This window comes from Hippocampus guttulatus, chromosome 1, assembly GCF_054856545.1.
Source record: "Hippocampus guttulatus isolate MCC_2025c chromosome 1, RoL_Hgut_1.0, whole genome shotgun sequence".
NCBI classification, from domain to species: domain Eukaryota; kingdom Metazoa; phylum Chordata; class Actinopteri; order Syngnathiformes; family Syngnathidae; genus Hippocampus; species Hippocampus guttulatus.
Window position 1 is genome coordinate 6,211,609 of NC_141261.1, and position 23,842 is coordinate 6,235,450.

The 23,842-nt window shown below is 40.9% G+C and overlaps 1 protein-coding gene across 3 annotated transcripts in view; it reads right to left on the reverse strand.

Moving 5' to 3' along the window:
* The window catches only part of tafa5l (TAFA chemokine like family member 5, like), a 40,281-nt gene extending 23,464 nt beyond the window's left edge, over positions 1-16,817 (reverse strand). For 2 of the 3 annotated variants that reach the window (XM_086106337.1, XM_086106328.1), the window contains exon 1: positions 16,324-16,817. In XM_086106337.1, coding sequence (XP_085962463.1) covers positions 16,324-16,420 — 97 coding nt within the window. In that variant the 5' untranslated portion in view covers positions 16,421-16,817. The remainder of the gene's footprint in view (positions 1-16,323) is intronic. The other variant, XM_086106346.1, reaches the window with a different exon arrangement.
* Between the last annotated feature and the right edge of the window lie 7,025 nt (positions 16,818-23,842).

Here is a 23,842-nt window from a genome sequence, read left to right on the forward strand (position 1 = left end):
TGAGTTGATGTGCAAAAGTCAGAGGCTGGAAATGGAGAAGTTCTTGCAAGATGTTTTACTGAACGTTCAGGGCACAACACGAATCGATTCGGGCTCCTGTGAGTCTCAGATTTCATCAGGAAGCCCCGAGCAACTACAGTCACACGTACATATAGGCATAGTATGTTAATTATATTAATTTAGGGGCGGGCAGTCCTTCCCCTTATGTAAAAATCGGAAATAAAGAAAGTCAAGCAAAGTTCGATTTTGGCATTTTGACAAAGTACAGACCATATCTGTTGGTCCACAAATCTTGAGATTAGGGTTCCTCTTCGAAGGCACTTGACAGCCTTCAGGGACTTTCCCAAGGTGGGAGACGCAAAAGAAAACACTTGGGGGGCTGTTAATCACTCAAGGGGAAATAGGAGCCCAGCTTCACACTACATTCTTTGTTTTAAGTAGCGGATGTTCAGGACAGAGACCTAATAGTCAAAGTCGACCTGTCTATGATACAAAGTTTTAAGCTAAACATATAACATAGGTGATATCTTCAGAAGAAACCTCAACTGCTCATCCCCACCGGACAAGCGGGGCCAAGCTGTATTTCGCAATTTGATCCGAAGAAAGCATAACAGCACTTATTTACAATTTGATCGCACTATCACTGCATCGACACTAAACCAGTGCAAAGTGACAGTCCCACCACAACTCCACCCCTCCACCCCCAACTCCCACACACGCACAACTTCAGAGTTCAAACACACAGCTTGAGGCAAATGTATCCAAGTGCAACATATCACCACTGTGATCAGACACACTCACCAAAGCAGTGCAGCACAAGTTTCTTAATAACCGGGCGTGAAATGGGGTGCAGGAGCCAACACTTGCAGTGTGTCACTGATTCAGTAGCATTGAGAGCTGGTGTACATAATGAGGTAATTAATGGGACAATATGCACTCATTTTAGCTTCAAAGAGCAGCCGGGTGCGACACGGGCTCATAAAGGGTCATAGTCTCCCACGTACTTAAGTCTGAAAAGGGTTTTTATTTTTTGCTGCGCAGATGCTCACATCAAAAAATTATGTGTCACTTACGAAGCTTCATGAAATGTACGCACCGGGTGGACAAATCTGTCAATGCGCGCATTCTGCCACAGACTTAAGCTTCTTCTCTCTTACGTACTCCCGAAGCTGTACTGAGGTCTAGCGCCTCTGCAAGGTGAGTCTTCATATTGCTCATTTTGATTCATTTCACAGCCGTTGCCGGCTGGTGATTAGGTTCGGTACCCAATACAAATGCGCTCAATGACTGCCAAACGTCTGTATATGTCTCCCGAACACATTACAATCACAGCAGAACACCGGCATTGCTGTCTATAATCTTTAACTAGTGGAAGGAAATGAATAAGGGCCAACAGACTTCCTTTGTGAGGAACAATTCCACCAGCACCAATCACAAACAATACAGTTATAATAACGAGCCGTGAGTTATGGATTTTTCTGTATTTAATCGAATTGCGTTGCGTGGCAACCTGGTCAACTTTCACTCACTTTGCACTGTCTCCTAAGCATTCATCATGAGAACGGTATGGGGGACTAGAAAAGGCTCCAGAAACTCCTTGACCCAGGTCAGGAGAACCGGTTAAAAAAATGGATGTACACACATCACTGGCGAGGGTCAGTACCAGGTCTGGATCCACAAGTCTAGAAGGTGAGCGAGAAAGGTGCGAAAGAAAGTCAACCTCAGCGCAAGCGAGAGAATATGCCCCGGGGTGAGTAGCGTCTCTGTTGTTGCCATGGTGATGCCGCATTAGATACTTAATCAGACTAAATATGCGTTTCCTAAATTTTACTGAGCTAAAGCACCTATTTTATCGTCAAAAAATCTCATGGCACACATGTGTCAGCGTCACGAGAGGAAACCACCACCCAAATGAGTTCCTTTGGCTCCTGCAGTGAAGCCTTTTCATGCCAAAGTTCATATTTTATCATCAACGTGTTCATCTACGTATTTGAGTCACAAACAATGAGAGACAGAAGAAAGACGAGAAAAAAAAAACCCCAAGGGAAACAAAAGAGATCATTTACATATGGTCACGTCGCATCCTGTCAAATTACTGATCCACACGCATCTTTTTGCGATGCCAAGTGAGCTGACTTTCAAATTTTGCACGTCAACATCAATGTGTGAGAATTCATTCTCCACCTCTGAGAAACATCTTTTCAGACCACAGGCATACAATGCTGCACAAAAAAAAAAGGAAAAAAAAGTCATTTCAGCTCAGTGGCAGCTCAGAGCGAGAGAGAGCGAGAGTTTTAGTTTAATCCAACAGATGGATTAATGCATTTGTTGTTGACAGAAAACCAATCTGATCAAATATTTTTTGAACAGAAGATTAACCCCACCTATGCTGACACCACCACAAACATTTCACAAATCGAATACTGATATAATGATCATGTTGTCACAATTTAGTCAGAAGTTGATTCAACATATTTTCCGCACTATAAGGTGCTTCGGAGTATAAGGCACACCTCCAGTGAATGGCCTATTTTAAAACTGTTTTCATGTATAGGGCGCACTGCATTATAAGGCGCATAGAATAGAAGCTACAATAGTGGCTGCAGTTGCGTTATACATCCACTAGACGCTAAACGGAATATAATACAATTCAGCTTTATTTATACAGAGCTTTCACAACCGCTGCAGCCGTAACAAAACTGTTTACAGAACATTTAAAATACTATGCCCAAGAAATCATAATATTAATCCATGTATAAAGCACATCGGATTATAAAGCGCATTGTCGGCTTTTGAGAAAATTTAATACTTTTAGGTGCGCCTTATAGTGTGGAAAATACGGTACTCAGTATTAAATCTGGGCGTGATTGCACACAAAGCAACAAGCGGAAACAAAGGTTGATTACATTTCCTGTCCTCGAATGGAGTATGGAATATTTTACGATGATACCAGTCTGGATATGTTGCTGGTATAGATAGATCACCAAAGGTTTGTAATAAATCAATCATTTTCCGACAAACTACGCTGAAAAAAATAGCGCATTGAATTTACTCAATGTGGTGTTGAATTTTGATTTCATCAAGTGGTTATACGTATAAAGCAGTAGTTAAAAAATGTATCTGGATCCAGATAATGTTATTGTGCGCAACCACTTGAGTAAGACCGAGTGAATTCAAAGCACATCTTTTTGTTCAGTGTATGTGGAATTGGATAAGGACAATCCCTCATGCACTGAAAAAGAAAATGTGTCGAACTTACTCCATTTTATTTCATCAAGTGGTTGCACAAAATAAAATCATTTGGGGCCAGATACATCACTTAAAAATAGTATCTAGAAACCCCCCCCCCCACTATGTACAACACATTCTAGAAAAGTGGAAACCGAACATTGTCAGTCTGTGACGTTGGTTTGTTTGGCTTAGCAGGGTCCAGTGATTCCCCATCACAGCAACACATTCAGTTTTTGTCATTTCCACCCGGTAGTTTTTTAAAAATTAATATTTCTACCCGTCATACCAAGTAACTTCATTTCATCGGTTCTGACCGAAGAGTTTTGTGTTTGTGAATATTTTATCATATCCAGTACCTGACGATAAGAACTCCATGTAAGGATTCAATCACACCTCCCCAAAAATAATGTTCTTTTATAATGCATATTCTAATTTCATACTGCTGAGGATTTCAATGTGCTTTCACCGTGGCTCCGGGCAAATGCATTCTGTTACAAATGTAATTCATTCAAAATTGCAGTTGTTCTAAATCTAGTGCACTTCATTATTCATGACGGTATGTATTGTGTTTGGTTTAATGCTCCAATAAGAGTCGAGTCCAATATTGAGATGTTCCACTTGTCTTTCATATTCTGGCACTGAGAATTCCCCGTCCACAAGAGAGCTAAGCAGGCTCTATCAAGAAACTACACTGGCATACATTAAGTCAGATTATCCTCATTCTTTGTATGCTCCTTCTCTTAATGGAGGAGCTGCTCTCAAGGTCGAAAATGGCAAGAACAAAGACTCGGTGGAGAGACGAGGGAAAGGCAATCATTTATATTCACCCAATTTGTACAGAAAACCCAAAACACTATGCCACTCCATGTATCAGCAGTATCAGTTACAGAGAAACCTGAAGAGGAGAACATAGGCTCCTTTCCCTGACGCTGGTTGATGTCATTAAAAAAAAAAAAAGCAGGAGAATGGATGAAATGAGTGGATGCCAGTATATATCTATACTGTAGATACATTTTAGTTTTTCCTAGTCCAGTGCCCTTTTTTAAATGTATTTTTGTTGATTTAATTTGATATTTGGTCTTTGAAATAAACGACTAAATTTTTTTTCCATCCATTTTTTTCCATGTTTTCAGTCCACAGCAGTAAATAAATATACCGTATTGGCCCGAATATAAGACGGCCCTGATTATAAGGCAACCCCCTGTTTTTCAAGACTCAAGTTTGAAAAAAGACTTTTTGAACACCACATTAATTTCTATACAGAAAATAATTACAGTACATCTGAAACAAATGATTATAACAATAAAATGAGAGAAAAAACATGTTGTTTTGCCTCATTCAAATCTTAATATCTGAACATTTAAATATGTGAACTGAAGTGCAATCACATTCGTAAATGAATGGCTTCTGGTTTTTGAAATGTAAATTACATCATAACTTCTCAGCTGCCGGTTAACCTGGCCGATCTTCGAACCACTTTTCTCCAGATTGTCGCTACGTTTCTCCATTTTCTGTTATCTCTTTTCTTTTCTTTCTTACCGCTATTTTTTATTTTTCTTCTTCGTGCTACCGCTATATTTTTTTTCTTCGTGACAGGGGTTCACTTTGGCCTGGGGAGTCAAGTTCAGCATTCGCTTCAATGATATCTGGCGCCATCTAGCGTCGTGAATGGGTATAATGTCTAGACCCCGAATATAAGACGACCCCCACTTTTTTCAATGTGGGGTCCTTATTTCTTATTACAATACAAAAAAACGCCGTCTTATATTTGGGCCAATACGGTATTATACAGTTTCAATACTTTGGAAGAGGCGGTGTATAAGCTGTTGAAGAAATTGATAGTAAACACTGACTGCCGCGAAACTGTGGATCAGAGGTTATCTGTCATCACACTTACACCTCAACCGCTTATTCACTCAGCCATTCTATATACAGTTTACCTGTACTAGGACAAATACAAATACTGTACATTTTAATGCATTCCGGCCACAAAACTATGTATACTCGCACAATCTAATCCACACACACCGCAAAGCTAATACACGTGAATATTTGACCCTATCAGACTGGCATTTAGTTAACAATATGTTTGCTATTGTGTTTTGCAATGGTGTTGGACTGCATCTCAAGAAGGCTCGTCTCTAAATGTTTTATTTAACAACATGGGTGAGGCAATATACTAGAAAAACATGGCGTCCAATAGTTGATGCTCAAAAGAGAGAATGTTCTTGATACAGGTTTTTTGTTTAATCCCGGGAGGCCTATCTCTTCCCAGTGCACAAAGCAAGGTCTACAAAAGAAAAGGATGTGATGTTTGGTGTGTAAGAATAACACCTTTGAGATAAACTGGAAGCAGCTCAGTTCTAAAATCATTGGACTTTGGCTTGTGTGTTCTTCTGGGTGAATGGACAAAACAAATTCCCTTATGCACCTCACTGCAAGGTCTTGTACAAAATCTTCCCAGAAAAGTGAAGCGACGCAACGAAGAAACAACTTCCTTTTTTTGTTGTAATTCGTTCACTGCCTGAAGTTAGATTAGCCAGTCGTGTTTTTTCTTTCTCTCTGATGTATGACATGCATTATTCCAGCCATCTTTTCGAGCCCGAATTCAGCGGCCTTGCCGTGACTTCCACACGAACACAGTCTCCCCATCGTGCTCTCATTCCTGTCTGCTCTGAACGACTCTGTATGACATCAAACGGCAGTCTCGTTCCACCGAGCATATGCTCATCACGATGGGCCAAGCGCTTCTCATTACCGAGACGCCGTTTGACGCGTGTGCGTCGCGCCAGACTAAGGATAACAGGTGAACGAGGCAGATGTTTCATTTGCATACAACAGAGAAGCGGAGGTGTGTCGCTCGGTAGACAACAATTGTACTGTAAAGCATTTCACCGGGTTGAGAAAAGAGACCACTGGGAGTACAGTGGTACCTCAACTTTTGAAATTAATGGGTTCTGGAAGAAATTTCTTAACAAAAATATTTTTGTATGTAGGGACGCGTTTTCCATGTAAATGCCCTAATCCGTTCCTCCCCCGCCAAAAATTCATTATTACACACTAAATGAGAATTGTGCATAGTGTAAAAAAACTAAGAATAAAGAATAAAATTGATGGTCATTAAAATTTTAACTGCATTCTCATCGTTTTTTGCCCTCTTTAGTTCATGTTATCTCTCAGAAGTGGATTTTGCCTGGCATTTAAAAAAAAAAAAAAACGGATCCAATGACATTTGATTTTGTCGGCTTTTAACAATCCTTAGAAAATGTCCAAGGCAAACATCAGCCTAGTGAGCGATCGGCCGAACACTTTTTCTGGGTGATTCACATTTACGTAAAACTATTGGAACGCCTCATGGCCCGAGGGGCGATCGACGAGGATGCAGCATTGACACATCTCTATCTTCACAGAACGACATAGACAGTAGAAGTCCCTCTTAGCCAATGGGATGCCAGGAAGATGCTTGGTAATAGCCAATGGCAGAGCAGCTTTAAGTATGTTGCGTTCAGGAAACTCGGGGTTGCGAGTCGCAGCCCATACTCTATTTTTACCCTTCGTATCTCGAGATTTCTTTCGTAACAAGAGGCAATATTTTCCCGTAGAGGCGTTTCGTAACTTTTGTATGAAGAGACGTTCATAAGTAGAGGTACCACTGTACTTTCCCTTCTTTCCTGGGACTAGGGCCGAGCCGCTCTTTTTCTCCTGCAGCACCTTTCTTGAGGAAGATGTCACATTTTGCGGCAAAACTCCTCTGACAGAAAAAAAAAAAAAATTTGAACATCGTCGTCGGGTGGTTATGCTAAATACTTTGGCTAATGCTAAACATTATTGCTACCTCGGTGCAGTTCAACATCATTAACAAATAAATACACTTACCAGGTACTGAATGCCAACTTCCTTCCTCCCAACTCGGTGTAAGTAAGGAAACTTTCTACACATAAGAGTTAATGTGTAATATGCTGGGCAAAAAGCTTCACTGTGATGCAGCCAAGAGTGCATGGCCCGTGACTTACTTCAAATTAATCGACCTGCTCCGGCTGCTGCGAAGAACACTTTCAAGTTGTTTGAACAAGTGGTGAAGCACGCGCTTCAAATGAAAAAGTCATTGAATCAGAATACCGTGCCGATGACCGAATGCCAGAGGGCGCGTGCATACGTTGTTGGAGATCAGCAGCATTCCACATCGCAAACAAAAACTAGAGAACAATTCTGCTTACCCTTGTCCGCGTAAAGACTTGGGCAGACACTACGGGCTATTACAAATCTGTTCACGATGCCGTTTCTTGACTAATGCGCGAATTATTTATGTCTTGTGACCTGTTGTAACTGTCATATGCTTGTGCAGGAGTTTTTTGCCTCACTCAAATTATCCTCAAATGAGGGTAGTTCGAGCGTGGGGTTTTTTTTCTCCCCCTCTCCCTCCCTTGTTTCTTTCTGACTTTCGGGTTGAGTGAACGCTGGCGCGTTTTGGCTGCCGCTGCTCAACCCGTATTGTTTTGTGTTTTTTGTTATTGTAAAGTGTCCTTGGGTGTCTTGAAAGGCGCTTATAAATAAAATCTATTATTATTATTATTATTATTAAATTTCACTCAGATAATCCTCCAGGATGCCCTCATTTAATGCAAAGATGGAGAGAGCAGCATGCAACAGACCATTAAGCCCCCCCCCCCTCCCACCCAGATTGCAGTACAATTAGGCGTGACACACAGCTTTAATATTAAACCACGGCTCTCTCAGGCAATATAATCACCGCATCAAGTGGAAAACGGAGTAGGGTGCAAGACAGCAGGAACATATCTAATTATGCGCACCCTCCATGCCCTGGAGTTGTTTCAGGCCTAGCACTTTCAGCCTGGAGAATGACAATGCCGAAATACACTGATCCACTGGGGAGGTCAGTGCTGACAGTGAGGGAGAATTCATATTCGGGGGGACTGTGAAATATGAGCTTTGTGGACTGCTAAATTGATTATGCTGTAAAAATTATTTTCATTTTGTTTCATAAAGATGTTCTTATTTTTATAGCTCCTCCGCCTGTAGGAGTGGGGGCCCTGAGTGATTTGCTTAAAATTTACAGCCCCGATTATAATCAAGCCACGCTCACACTGCATATGGAATGCCACTTTCAAAGCCACTCAAAGAGAAATCAGCCATTTTTCTCAGAAAAGTCAGCGATTCCATGCTAGAATATATCATACCTGTCAACCTCGGCTAATAGCGGCCCTTATAAATGATTACGACTCCCCTTACAAAGCAACGAAAACCCGTACAACGGTTTACCGCACATGCGCACATCATGCTTTTTCAATCCGACCGTACGCAGCGATGAAAAAAAAAATACGATTGAGGATTACTTACAATATGCTGGTTTGCCTTGACAATAGTAGCGATGGACGACGGCATTGCTGTTGGCTATCAGCAGGTGAGACGATCTGGATTTGAGCCAAAATGGTCTTTGTGAGATCGGTTCACAATTGTTGTTTTTTTTTTCACGTATAAAAGTTGGAATACGCCGTACATGATTTGAAATGATAAAAAAAATGTATAAAATACGGGGAAAACATACAAGTTGACAGGTATGATATATATATATGAATGAATGAATAACCTGTTCACTCCACAGAGGCCAATCCTTTGGTCCATTTGACATGAAGTGTACCATACTCGTCATCTTTTTTTCTTTTCACCATCTTATTTGTCAAAGGATTCGTTTTGAGCTAATGACCGAGCAGGCTGATTCAAAAGGGGGCGTTTAACTGTTTCCCCAGCAATGGCCAACGGAGGCCAGTATCATCCAATGAAAATTGCTCCTGCAGCCAACTGCAGCCCTGAACAGGACATGAGCAGTGAAAAATTGATGGATGGATTCAACAAGCAAGAATATGTAGTTTTATCTGCGAGCCAGATGCAATGATCAAAAGCGCCACACCTGGCTCGCGAGCCATAGATTCCCGAGACCCCTGCCTGAAAGGCGCCCAACGGAGTATGATTTGCGTTTGGTTGAGGAGTCAAGGGGTGCTCAGAGAGATCGTGTGTTCATTCCACCGACATCTACAAATAACCTGGACACGTCATGTTGTTTAATTGCCGCAGCGTGAATTTAAGTCATGTTGTGTTGCCAATTGCTCTGAACGCAAAACTGGAATACATTCTGAATTATCTGCAGTCTTTTCACGTTATTTTCTGTCTCGATGGCAAAAACGCCACAGTGAAATGAAAGCAAAGCCCATCAGGAACACCTTGCAGCTATACATATACAGTCTGCTTAAATGTTTAAGAAATCAAAATTCTAAAATAATATAATCAAGTATCATTATAAAGTACATTTGTTTTATATTTTTGGAAAAATGTTTGGGAGTAATGTTATTGTTCAAACTGGAGCTGGTTTGAGTGTTTTTGCATTCCTTACAATAATATTTTTTTTTTCGGAATAAAACCAATGGTTCCTTTTTTGTGAACACCTTCTACACTATTGTATTTTATTACTAGTCATTATTGTGGTACTTGGAGGACTAAATGTATTTTTTGTGGTCCTTGGTCAACTTTCTAAATACCTCCATCGTGACCAACGTCAAAATAGAGTTAATAATAATTTTTTAAAAAGTTTTTAGTTGTGTTAATCATTTTTATTACGTGTGTCACAAGTCATTCAGCACAATAAGATTGACAAGAGTTTTGAGCTGCAATGGGGTTATCGAAAAGCTAACAGTTAGCCTAGCTTCTTCTATTTCTTCTCCATCCAAAGACTATGACTAGAATCATTAGCGCTTCTTGTTTTACGGGTTGTTTGGATGCCCTGTGGCACCCTGCCGCCCTCCATAGGTCGGTCTTGGTATGACAACAGATCTTGACAGGTAAGATCAATGAACGCGCATCCCAATCTTTTTCCTCTTCATCTTAACTTTTAAAAATCAATTAAGATATTAAAAATTGGAACGTATTTTCGTTAGGTAGCTCAACTAAACTGTGATTGTAGACTCAACAATGTAGAGTAAACATACTGACTGTGATCTTCCATGAAGACTCACCACCCCACAACGTACAAAAACCCTCCGGATGAGAGCACAGTTTAATTCCCCAGGATAAAATCCCCCGTAGTCTCTTGATGATATTTGGTCAGAAGAACAGACAGACACAGTGGCGTCCATAAAGTACAGTGGAGCATATTCACCATTCATCAATGGAGCGGCTCACTAATGACTGTTGAGGAGCCGCTGAGTCACTTCGGAATTTACTGAGACTGCTTGCAGTCATATCTCATAAGATGCGCTCTGTTAGTCCCATCGACGGGCCTCTACACCACAGCAAGATAACACCATAGATTTTTTTTTCCCCAGCAACATAATGTTGTTCGTCTCAGAAGTCTGCAATTGGAGCATACAAATCATTCAGTGTGGTCTGTTGTATTATGACACATGTGATGGGAGGAGGAAAATTATAACACTGGTCCACTAGTCTGAAACAATTCACGACATGTGAATCGCTCTCTCTTTTATTTCTCTCTCACATGCCAGTTTATTTTTTTTAAAGGAGAACTGTTTCAACTGCAGCAGAGGCCAACTGTTTGTCCACCTCCTAATTAATGCCGTTAGAAATGTCAAAAGCTGAGGACAAATCACCTGTCCAACCTCAAAACTGTGACGCATCGCCACGGCTCTTACTGTGCGCCTCGCATTGGGAGTGGGGTCCACTTAGGGAACCCAGACGTTTCCAAATTTATCGTTGAATAAATTGGCAGCGTACCGAGCAGCTGACAGGCCATTCATCGTGGTGGGCGCTGGCTCGATGCCGTGCACAGACACGGCTGCAACGCTTTGATTTCCTGTCCTGGCTGGCCTGACAGATGAACTACAGAGTGGATGGAGGCAAAACAGGCTCTCGCTGTCACACGGCATCACCTCTCTGCCCAAAGACTACCTCCCTGCACTCATTGAAAAGAAGTGGACATGTTGGAAGCCAGATATGGACAATAATTACGTTCAGGCAGTCAAACATAAGCTACAAACTACCGATTAAGGAATAGTATTTCAAAACTAAAATGTTATTTTTTTCCCCCATAGAGGCTTATGTTGCCAATGATGGGTGCACAATGCAAGAGAACCAAAGCAGAATCCATCTGCAGGTCCATGTCAAGACAGTTCTTATATATATATATATATATATGTAAATGAAAAGAACGGAAAGAGATGGAATTTTTGGACGAAATTGTATGCAAAACCCGAATTGCACATAAAAAGGGCCGTTTGTAACTTGAGGTTTCACAGCAATGAATTTGTCATCAAACTTAAGTGGCAGTTTAGACCCGAACGTGTCTCCATGCTATATTGTCAACATGACTAATAAGCAATTTCTTTTTTTTTTTACCAAGTTCAATTCTGATTTTAGAAATAGACCAATGCCACTTCGAAAAACTGTCATGGAAAATCATGGCAGTCGTTATGTTTCACTCCAGTCCTGTCAGGGGGTGGTAGTACATCGTGCAGTCAGTCCCCATAAGGAAATTTTATTTGGACAAATTATTGACCATATAAAGTCATGTGTTGAAAATGAAAAGTAAAAAAGTGTTTAAAATGGCTTGCTTTTCATCTTTTGTGTTGATATTTAACTATTCAATTTTATTGTGCAGATAAAACATTTTAATGGACCAAAAGCAGCATTTTTTTTTCTGAAAAGTGATGGCTTTAGAGAAGAGGTTTTCCACCTGACACCTGTGTTATGTAAGTTACAGTGCCCTCTAAAATTACTGGCACCCCTTAAGATGTGTTAAAAATCCATAAAAGAAATTCAAATTTTAATTTCAGAAGCATACTCTCATACTAAAAATTGGACACATGTTTCCCCAGAGAACAGAATCAAGCTTCTTCCATGGTCATATCAGTCCCCAGACCTCAACCCCATTGAAAACCCAAGGAGTGGGCTAAAGAGGAGACTGCATAGGAGAGGGGCCGGCTCACTGAATGATTTTGAGAGATTGTGCAAAGAGGAATGGAAAGATCCCTCTTTCTGTCTTCTACCACCTTGCGAAACATAGCTGCCATGTTGTTGGCAAATGGGAGCTGTACAAAGTATTTCCAACCACTTTTTTCAATGGTGCTTTTTTTTTCCGTCTGGTTATGTACAGTGATATTTTCTCTAATGTAAAATGTATTGCTCAATAAAGGTTTGGAAACAGACAAAACCCTAGAGGACATAGAGGGATGCATAGACCACCATAAACCACAATGGACTTGTATCCTACCAAACGGGTTGCCATCCATCCTTTCATATTCTAGAGTGCAGCTAAATGTACTAGATCAGAGGTGTCAAACTCGTTTTTGTCGCGGGCCACATTGCAATTACGGTTTCCCTTGGAGGGCCATTATGAATTTTGGGAAACCATATACTGTAAATGTTGAATCCCCTCCACATATTACATACACTGCGCACAACAAATTGATCAATAGCTATTTTTACAATCAGGAGTCAATAATAATGACTGTTATTGCGGATTACATATGACATTTAAATTTTGGTTCAGACTTTAGCAAGCATCGTGGAGCTTGACGTGCTTGATTTTGCTTTCCGGGGCCACATAAAAGGGTGTGGTGGGCCAGATCTGGCCCCCGGGCCACGACTTTGACACCTTTGTACTAGATAGTGGTAGACGGATATTCGGTCGAATAAGATTCAGCAAATCCAAGCATTTTTTTTCTATTTATTTATTTTTTATAACAACATGATGCACTTTAGGGCTTACGACTCAGTTGTAGTGGGCGACATGCGGAGGTAACCAAGTCGAAAATCATGCTCTATTTCCTTTGGAATATCAAGAGTGAGCAAAGTTCACAGGGATTGATTAAACAATCTTGCACCATACGACACTAATGAGGTGATGGTGCTATGAAAAGTAGTGCCGTATAAATAGCTGAGGGGAACACACGCTCTTCACTGAAAGAGTTTGAGAGGCGGGTGACGGAATGAACATGAGCGCAAACGTGTAAATTGGAGGGCAAAGGGAGAACATTTCAAAGCTCATCCGGTTCATTTTTCACATCGTCTACTCGTGCTGTCAGCGCGATGCCCGATACGTCTGTGTAGGCGCTGTTCTTTCTCCCAGGCGGTAATTATAAAGCTGGCCAAAGCTTGATTAAAAAGATCTAATCTCCAAATGTAGTTGTTCTACATCTCCAAACGCGACCCCCTGTTGGTCTTTTTTTCCAAGCTTGCGATAGTTGAAATCTTGAGTGGTTTTTGTCATTGACAATAACCAATAAAGTGCAGAGAAAACATCGTTTTGCTTTCTGCTCTGTGTCAGGGTGGGAGTGTAATTGCAGCAGAGGATGTTTTATTCAAGAAGGGAAGCACTACGGGATTACAGATTTATACAGTGGGAAATTAGAACGCTCCAAGGCCCCGGCGAGGCTCTTCCTGCACCCGGAATTGAAATAAGATGTGTCGCTGGCTTTCACCCGAAGCCTCGTCATGCCATGAATCCAGACAATAATAACAGAGTGTGTTGTCTGTCAATATAAGTGCAAAAGTGGGGTTGAGGTAAAAATGTCAAGTCCTGTTAGTGTTCCACAAATAATGAAAAACTTTTAGCTCGTCACCCCGGGGGCCGATTGCCATCTCGACCCCATTTTGCAAATGTTTGTGTTCAAAAAAGAACCAAACAGAAGAGATGACACCCCCCCCCCCCCCAAACCTCCTTATAGAAAACGGCTTTAAGGGTTTGTGTCTGCAGGTCATTTGAAAATTCATAATTAGAATGCTTTCCTTGGTGTCTCGTATCATTCCATGCGTTAATGTTTTTATTTTGTTTACATTATTCTCACATATTTTGTGTTTTGAAACCACTATTTTCAATTGCCTGCGATTGGCTGGCAACTGATTCAGGGTGTCCCCCGCCTACTGCCCGGAGATGGCTGGGATAGGTTCCAGCACCCCCCGCGACCCTAGTGAGGATCAAGCGGTTCGGAAAATGGATGGATGGATGGATATTTTCAATTGCAACTTAGGACAAACACAGGGTGTATTTTTTACAGCGCTTTGATCAAACTGGATTGAACCAACGTCCCACTTGCAAGAGCAATCGGACTACACGTCCTCTGTTTAGCATGGAGTTGTGTTCTCACAGCGGTGACGTAACCCATTTACGGTTTACCCTTTACAATGTTAACAGCAAATGGAGTGCACTTATATGTGCTGTTGGGCATTCTAGTCAACGTAAAGCTGTAACACACAGCAAATATTTTTTTTAAAGGAAAAAAAAGTGGAAGCCATAACCCAATCAAATGAAAAACAGTAAGTATGGTGGGAAATGAGTGAGCCTCATTGTATGACGCTCAGCAAATTACTTCATCATCTATTGGGTTTTTTTTTTGTCTCAAGACAGTAATGTATTATATTGTGCGATATCCATTCATGTATCGATAAGAGCCGGTATTGATTTCCCTATGGTGGTTGTCTATTATCATGCTATTCGAATATCAGAAAACAGGTGTCATTTTTATTTTATTTTATTTTTTTTACTTGATTTAACTGTAGTTCACTTATTGCAAGCATAAGCGTTCTTCATTGGAAGCATCGTCAATTTATCATGAATAATATGCAAATGTATGATAACTAAAAACAATCAACCTAACATTCACCAACTTCACGACACAATTGTGAATTTCTTCCATCACAATGCTGTCGCTACCGCTACGGAAACGCGTATGTGTCTGTGAGGGTTTGATGTGACTTTCCGAAGAGCCACTTTTGCTGTTATTCGAATAGAAAGAAAAAAATATCCGAAAATTGTGACATGCTTTTGAATGGACACCGGAGACCAAGGTCTGTTGCGGTATGAATATCCATAGACAGGTATATCCGGTTTTCCCCATATTAGCCGATAAACAAAGGAAATAATTATGTCTGTCCACAAAAAAAAAAAAAAAAAAAAAAGCAAAGCATGACTGAAAAGAAGATCTCAACTGTGGGCAGGAATATATATGATATATATACAATATATACATACATACACACACACACACACACACACACAGCGTCTATGTTAAAACATGCACCGCAGTAAAAATAATTTGTAGCTTGGAAGCACATACCTCGGGGTCAAAACCTTCCGAAATGTCAAGAAATCTTTGGCAGCGCAATTAACTGCATGATCGATACCTTCCACTTGGCGGCTTTCTTATCTTATACATTACAACCAAATATGAACATGATTTCACTCATATTGTGTGTTTCTTCATGGGGATTATGATTATTCACTTTTTGAAAGACTAGTCTCTGCGGGGTCAGAAACGTCTCTACTGTGTTGCTGACAGTGTTCACAGCTAGGATGTTGGTAAATTTTGGCAAGGAAGCACTTTAAACAATGGAGCAGCAAAGTCAGGTTTTTTTTTTTTTTTTTTTTTTAAATGTCCTCAATAAATGTGAATTAACAAAATGTATGAAGTCCCCAGTCATAGGATACATCGTGGTTGCCCTCGAATGTCGTACCACATATCGAAAAGGGACAGTGGCAGTCTGTGTTGATTCAAATTATTGATAATTTTTTTTAACGTGCACCTGACAGCTGTTGATTCATTTATTATTCGTATGACTGGTGTAATACATTAATGCTGGTCCAAAATGACACATTTCTAGGAACAAGACGATCAAGCAGTGGAGCTTAAGTTCCCACTGAGCAAGAGCATGAATCTTAATGTGAATGTTTTTTTTTTTTTTTTTTTGCTTCTCCATTTAACCTGTGATTGGCTGGCGACCAGTCGAGGATTTAGTATTTCTTTAGCCCCAGAGTCATCCTGAAAAGGCTCCAGCAACCGGATGGATCAATGGATTTAAAAATAAATGTCTGTCACCATACTTTATTTTATCTATCCGCACAGATAATGTACAGGGGAAAAAAAATCTCCATGCATGCATGCTTGGCAATCATTTACCTCAACAAGGTGACAACATATAGCCCTTATGCAAGAATTTGTGTCATAAAACAACTGGCTACTTTTTAAATGACTCTGGTGTTTGGAGCAGCTGCATGCAAATTAAACAAACAAACAAACCAACTTCTTCTAACCCCCCCCAGGAGGCAAAGTAAGACTGGAGATTTACCCTCTCGGAGCAGATGGGAGTAGATGAGCCAGAGGAGCAACAGACAACAGAGCGACGCACCTCCACCTGCGGAAATCATCTTTATTCCGGACTGCATCCTGCACCTTTTCCGCCCCTCCTGGATGACCAAAACTTTGTGGCCCCCCTCCACCTTAACTGTCAATCACATCAGCGGCTAATCCAGGGGCGCCGCCACATCCTGTCGACGGCATCCATTTTGAACTAATAAAAGGGATGAAGGGGGCTGATGAAGGAAAAGTAAACATACAAAATAAAATCCTCTTTCCTGCCACCGCCCCCCTACCCTAAAAAAAAAAATCCCTCAGGGAGCTACAGATCCAATTTCGCTTTGCAAACACACAATGTCGGCAAAGGTGTACAAGTTCTCGCAGCTGTGGGTCCAGTTTGGTGGAATCGAGTGGTTCCGATGAAAGCTGAGCTCTGTATGAGGGAGGAGAATGTGTACTTCTGATCCAAGCGGGGATGATGATGATGATGATGAAGATCTGGAGGACGTGGAGGAGGAGGAGGAGGAGGAGGAGGACGGCGGGAATGAAGGCTTCTTCCTTCTCGGGCGATTTCCACACACACGTTTTTATCCGAAGCAAAGTAAACCGGTGCGCAAACTTGTGCGCAACCAAGCCGTGCGCGTAGTCTGCAAAGGCGTTTAAAGGCGCAAAAGCGCATCAGAGGTGCGCGTGCGCATGCACGTGCACGCGCATCAGAGGTACGCGTGCGCACGCACGCACGCACACGCGCGCACACACGCACACACACACACACACACACACACACACACACACACACACACACACGAAAATGGATTGGACCATCCTCGCAAGTAGGTTTAAACCTAATCGCAAGTACAGTGCGTTCGAACGTACATCGCAAATACGGTACCCCGTACTTGTTTACTAACTGCTCCCCAAAAAATGCTGAATGTAAATCATACACTGCAGCCATAATAAAAGCATAAAATTTTGAATAAACGATCTTTCCTTACTTAATTGGTTTACACTTTACAGTATCAAGTCATTCATCAATTTGTTGTGTATGGAATATGAAGAGGGGATTAAACATTTATATGGTTTCCCAAAATTCATAACGGCCCTCCAAGGGAAACCGTAACTGTAATGTGGCCCAAGACAAAAATGAGTTTGACACCGCTGCTGTAGATGATGCTGATTTATGCACACTAAGATGTGCTATCTCAGCTCCCAACCATGATGACTACGGCAACTGCAGTAAGGACGCACTCATTGTTGACAAATACATTCATGACGTTTTCTAAATTTCGATTGTCATTAGACTGCAACTTCCTTCTGAATCCCATTAAGGACTCTCACTTGTCCGTAGGTGTGATTCCGTGAATGTGAATGGGTGTTTGTCTATATATGATTTGCGGGCAGTGGTTGGATTTGGCTCCAGCGCATGAATGCCACTAATGAGGGCAAGCTGGAGAAAATAGAGAGCAAATGAATGGGCGGATATTGCCATTCCATCTTACTATAATGGCTTAGTTTGATACAGTGGCACCTCTCATTTCAATTCAACCGCCATTGAGATCTTACAAGTCCGTATAACTTTATAACAATTTCAGGAAAATCTGGATGTTAAATGAAAAACTACAGTAGTACCTCTACTGATGAATGTCTCTTGATACAAGATTTTCAAGCTATGAAACGCCTCAACAGGGAAATATTGCCTCGTTACGAAAGAAATTTCAATATTCGAAAGGCTAAAAATACGGTGTGGGCTGCTACGAGTTTCCTGAACGCAACATACCGAAAGCTGTTCTGCCATTGGCTATTATCGAGCATCATCCTGGCATCCCATTGGCTAAGAGGGACCTCTACCATCTGTGTCTATGTATGAAGATAGATACAGTATTTGTCGATACAGAGTCCTCGTCATTCGCCCCTCGGGCTATGAGGTGTGCCGATAGTTTGACGTAAATGTCAATCACCCAGAAACAGTGCTCACCAGTCCAGCGATTGCTCACTATGCTGATGTCTGCCTTGGACATTTTCAAAGGATTGTTAAAAGCCGACAAAAGCAAACGTCCTTGGATCAGTTCTTTCGAAAACGGCAGACAAAAACCACCGCTGAGAGAGAACATGAACTAGAGGGCAAAAAACGATGAGGACGCAGGTAAAAGTTAAATGACCATCATTTTTATTCTTGACTCTATTCTTTGTTTTTTTTTTACATTATGCACAACTCATTTATTGTGCAATAATCTCATTGTAAAATGTACAGGTATTTTTTTTAGATATTTAGATATATTTGATTATATATATTTATTTATATTTATATTTATATTTATAAATATAAATAATTTTTTTCAATATTTATATATTTGATATATTTTATGCTTCATAAAACATTTATATCTGAATTGGGTGGCGGGTGGTGCTTGGAACGGGGCATTTACATGGAAAACGTGTCTCTACTTACGTCTCTAGTTACAAAATTTCTCCCAGAACCAATTGATTTCGTAAGTAGAGGTACCAATGTATAGCGATATCAAATACATTGTTCATTGTCATAGTATCATTATCACCATTATTGTTTTGATTGATCGGTCTTGGAGAAATAAGACAGTTCTAACCTCAATGGATTTCATGGTGAGACATGCAGACTCCATTTTAAAAGATCCACTTTGTCTTACCCAATATGGAGCTATGCTTGATAAAGATCGAAGTAAGTTACACTATAATATGCTCGGTGTGAGTCTGCGCGTGCATGCATGTGTGTCTGTGCACACAAAAGCATTTGCAAAAGACAGTCTATCTTGTGAAAGTGCACCATTTAAGACTCCCTTGCTACTCCAGGATCATCACTATAACTCATACCTTCCCAAATACACACATGCACTCACGGAATATTCCATGACTAAAGAAGGTGCACTTTATTAGTAGATGAAGATGTCCCCCCCCAGTGTGCGGCTCTGCCATCAGCCTCTCCCTGAATGGCTTTTATGATGACGTATCGGGCCGGCCTTATCACCGCTGTCACACGGTGAAAAATGTCCGACACTGTTCTATGTCATGGAAGTTTTTGCAGGTTGGCCATCCTTATTCTCGGCTACGAACGGGCTGTTGATGTCGCGCAGGCTACATGCGGTATTCGGACTCAACTTTGTTGAGTAGGGAAGGAGAAATAACTTTACGATGTTGTAATCCAGACTGCAATTTTTGATCTTAGTCCTATACTGTGTGTTTATCTGTCCTTTCCTTGGGTTTCTCACGAAGCAGCGCATTGAGTATGACTGGGGTGGGGTGTATTTACCGTATTTTCCGCACTATGAGGCGCACCTAAAAACATTCCATTTTCTCAAAAGCCAACAGTGCGCCTTATAATCCGATGCGCCTTATATATGGATCAATATTCGGATGTCTTGGACGTAGTATTTGAAATGTTCTGTAAAGCGCTTTGTTCCAGCTGCGGCGGATGTGAAAGCTCTATAAATAAAGCTGGACTGTATTGTATTGTATTTCCTTTAGCATAGCTCCATCTAGTGGATGCATAACGCAACTGCAGCCACTATTGTGGCTTCTATTCTATGCGACTTATAATGTGGTGTGCCATATATATTAAAACAGTTTTAGAATAGGCCATTCATTGAAGCTGTGCCTTATACTCTGAAGCCCCCTATAGTGCATAAAATATGGTACAGTCAAACCTCAGTTTTCGTCCATAATCCGCTCCAAAAGGTTGTTCGAAAACCGAATTGTTCGAAAACCGAAACCACGCTCTTTTGAAAATAAAAATGTTTATTGAACACGTCTGCTCACAATGGAAAGCAACACGAGGAAGCGTCACTTCCTCATGTAAGGAAGGCGAGAGGAGTCAAATGGTGAATTCAAGTGCGCTCAGTTTGTTCGAGAACCGAAATTTGTTCGTTATCCGAGGCATAAAAAAATAGAAATTTTTGGTCGGAAACCGAATTGGTCGAGAACCGAGACGTTCGAAAACCGAGGTTTGACTGTATTTATTTTCATTAAACCTCATTGAAGGAATGAATGCCCCTCACATATTCTACCAGTTCTGTTCACCAGTGTTTTATGAAACAATGGAAATTTCCCCAGGGTTAAACCATCTAAATTAAAACCATTATTAAATGTACGGTCAATAGAAGGTAAGAATTAGAGATGAAAATTAGAAACCCTGAACAGCGTTGTTACCGTTGACCGTGAAGTGGAGTTGACTTTTTGGACATTCTGTCATAGCATCGAGAGAAACGGATCACTGTTTGTTACAATTTGAGAACAATCGATGAGTACTCACCCTTCACTTGACGAGGTGAGGAACACACAGGGAGGCAGATTCCTGCGAAACACACTTACAAAGTCAGTTCTTTAGACGCTAACTGAGCTGAAGATAAAATAAATAAAGTATATAAAATAAGTAAAATAAATAAAAACAGTTTTTGTGCTACTCTAGGGATATGTCTCCACGAAACATAGGTGGATTCTGATTTTACAACTGAATTTTGTTTTGTTAACATTCTTTTATGATTGAGCTGATTTCAAAATGATTCAAATTTGTATTTTCTTGCACTTTATTTTCATGACTGTAGGCTGTCTTTTATTTGATCTTTGTTTTAAATGGTGCATTTTTAATCATGTGAATCACACTGAGTTACCTTGCGTCTGAAATATGCTGCATAAATGAAGCTACCTCGCCTTGCCTTTTGAGGTTCCACTTTTGAGGACATCCCCCACTAGTTGAGCCATGTCTTTATTTTTCTTTCTTTATTTATTTATTTATAAGCGGCGACTACCTCTTGTGCTGTCACAAAGGACACGAAGTGGAGCTGATGTTCTGCTCCGCTGGACAAGCGAGTAGCGCTCTCGCAGATCTTTGAAAGGCAGCGGACCTTGAACAAACAAAGCAAACAAATTTGAGTGCAGCATGAAGGTCGAAGTAACTACCACCACATGCTCCTCACAGCAATTCCAAACAGGTTGTTTTTTTTCCCCATGTCCTATAGCATATGAATGAATGAGTCTTGTATATCAGTGGATTTGCAATGAGTTGTAAAAGCCCGATAGTTCTATTGATTTGCATGTAAATTACGTTTATGCGGTTTACAACATTCATTGTGGAGCGCGATGTGCAAATCGTAAAATAAACATGAATACTGCATGTTAGGCACAAAAGGTGTGCGTGTGTGTGTGTGTGTTTTTTTTTCCCAATTTCAAGTCATGTATGAAACAATGATGTGGGAATAACAGCTTGTAAGGCAAGTACCAGTTCCAGTACTTGCCTTTTGCCTGTAGAAATGTGTTAATACAGCAGAGGCACGTCCAGCCAATTAGATGCGGTGCGGTGGAAAAGAGGCACGTTTCCTACGGTTGAGATTCGGAATGACGCTCTGCAGAAGTGTCTTTTAAATTATTCCATTCTCCGTGACTAGCCCGAAAGGAGACAGAAGACTTTCACATTGACAACAAACATAAGTGAACTGTTGTTGATTTATATTATTATTCAGAAACTCCTTTTGGAATGTTTGTTTTTGATCAACACTGCTTAATGGGCTCTACACATTCAATTATCAGGAGTGTGCGCATACAGTCGATAGTCATCCTCTCTTTAATGGCCCAGAACTGATTACCAAGGACAGAGAGAACTGGGTGAAACATTATTCATTCCGAGCGTTAATTAAATCCTCCTAGGTGGGACTTTCAATCCCATTAAAAGCTCTGGCGGCATTTTTCTAAACACCCCTTAATCTCATTGTATGGCTAAAAATAACAGGGCTTGTGAAACATGCTTCTCTGTGTGTGTTTTTTAAAAGCACCATTTTCTAAACTAGAATTTGCATAAATGCTGACAGATAGTTTCATTGAGCTGAACCGCCACAAAATAATACAAAAATCAATCCAACATCACCGTAATTAACAAATATGATGATGCAAGAATGCCACGGTGGGGACGCATACAGTTTTTTGTTGAATATTTATCCCTGAGTGATGATGCTCTCATTACGTAAAATAAGAACTGCTTTTACATCCGCATCAATGACATCAATGCTTATCTCAGCATTCACACAAGGATAAGAAATTTATTTTTAACACGCATGGCATTCAATGTTTCTCAGCCTGGACGCTGCACGCTGTCCTTTGAGCCATCTGAGGATTGTGGAAATCGTGACCTCCCTGAAACCTTTCTCCACCCTAGTCCACCTGTACAATATGATAAGCTCCCCTATCTCCACGGTTCGTAAACGTTTAACCCCGTTTCCCACCTGCGAATAATCTGGGGATCACGACCAACATTAAAATATAGTAGCGTAGTATGCCTAGGTGTTCATCAAAAAACAAGGAGAGATTTTATTTGTCGGGACTTATGGACCCGATCTTAAAAGACTTACAGAGCATCTGGGCAAGGTTTATTGTCGAGGCCCTACACCATCAGTGACTTACCTTCATATCCAAAGTGTCTAATTCCTATGATCTTATCTCAAGGTCATTTTCCTGGTCACCTTAAAAAAATAATTGCATTTAATTTCTTTGTCTTTTGCCTCATTAGTCTCTCGTGATCAAAAGTCAGGTCAAATAACATTGAATGAGAATGAAAACTATATGAAAGATCTATTCACTCCTATCATGTCGAGGATCACAGCAAGCTGGAGCCTATCTCGGGTGAAAGATAAGCTCCACCCCCATCACAGGGCAAAGACAAATAACCATTCAATCCACCACCGAGTGGGAACCGGACCTACGGTGCCTGCACACAAGTCAGGCAAATGAAGCGCTACATCATGCACAAGCACTAAAATAGGTTGAACTCACCAAAAGTTTAAAAAAAAACCTGACACATTTTCCAAGCATTCCACTTCAAAAAGCTTTAAATATCCATCTACAATGTTTTGTCAATCAACTCATGTAGACTATAGTAATTTCAAAGATCGCATTTAGAGGGTGAGGTTCTGTTTTTGTTGCTGGATGTATTTTGTTGCGGTGTTTATAGGTCTTTTGGTATCGTAATTGTGATTTCCACTTTTCTGTTACACCATCATTGTAACCTCTGCCAGGTGCAAAACGTTTGGACCAGTTGGTTGATTGCTTAGTTAGCAGGACTACGCAAAAGCGGACTACCATGAGACCTTGTGCAAAAAAACATGACATATGTGTGTGATTAGCGTTTGCTTATTTCCCAACCTCCCTTGAAATTTGGCTTTGTGCCTTTACAGCATTATGGTGGATAAGTAGACTTGTTATACAGTATCACAATCTTGCTGCCCTGGAGGAATACCTGCGTTCTACTTAGCTTCGCGGTCTCATTCTGAAATGATTGTCCCGAGGCTTTTGATTGGCTACAATGGCATTTTGGTTGTAGCACCACCTGCTGCCTTGGCATGCGCTTAACACGGGGGTCGGCAACCCGTGGCTCCAGAGCCGCATGCGGCTCTTTAGCGCCGCCCTAGTGGCTCCCTGGAGCTTTTTCAAAATGTTTGGAAAATGGAAAAAGATGGGGGAGGGAAATATATATGTATATTTTAACATGGTTT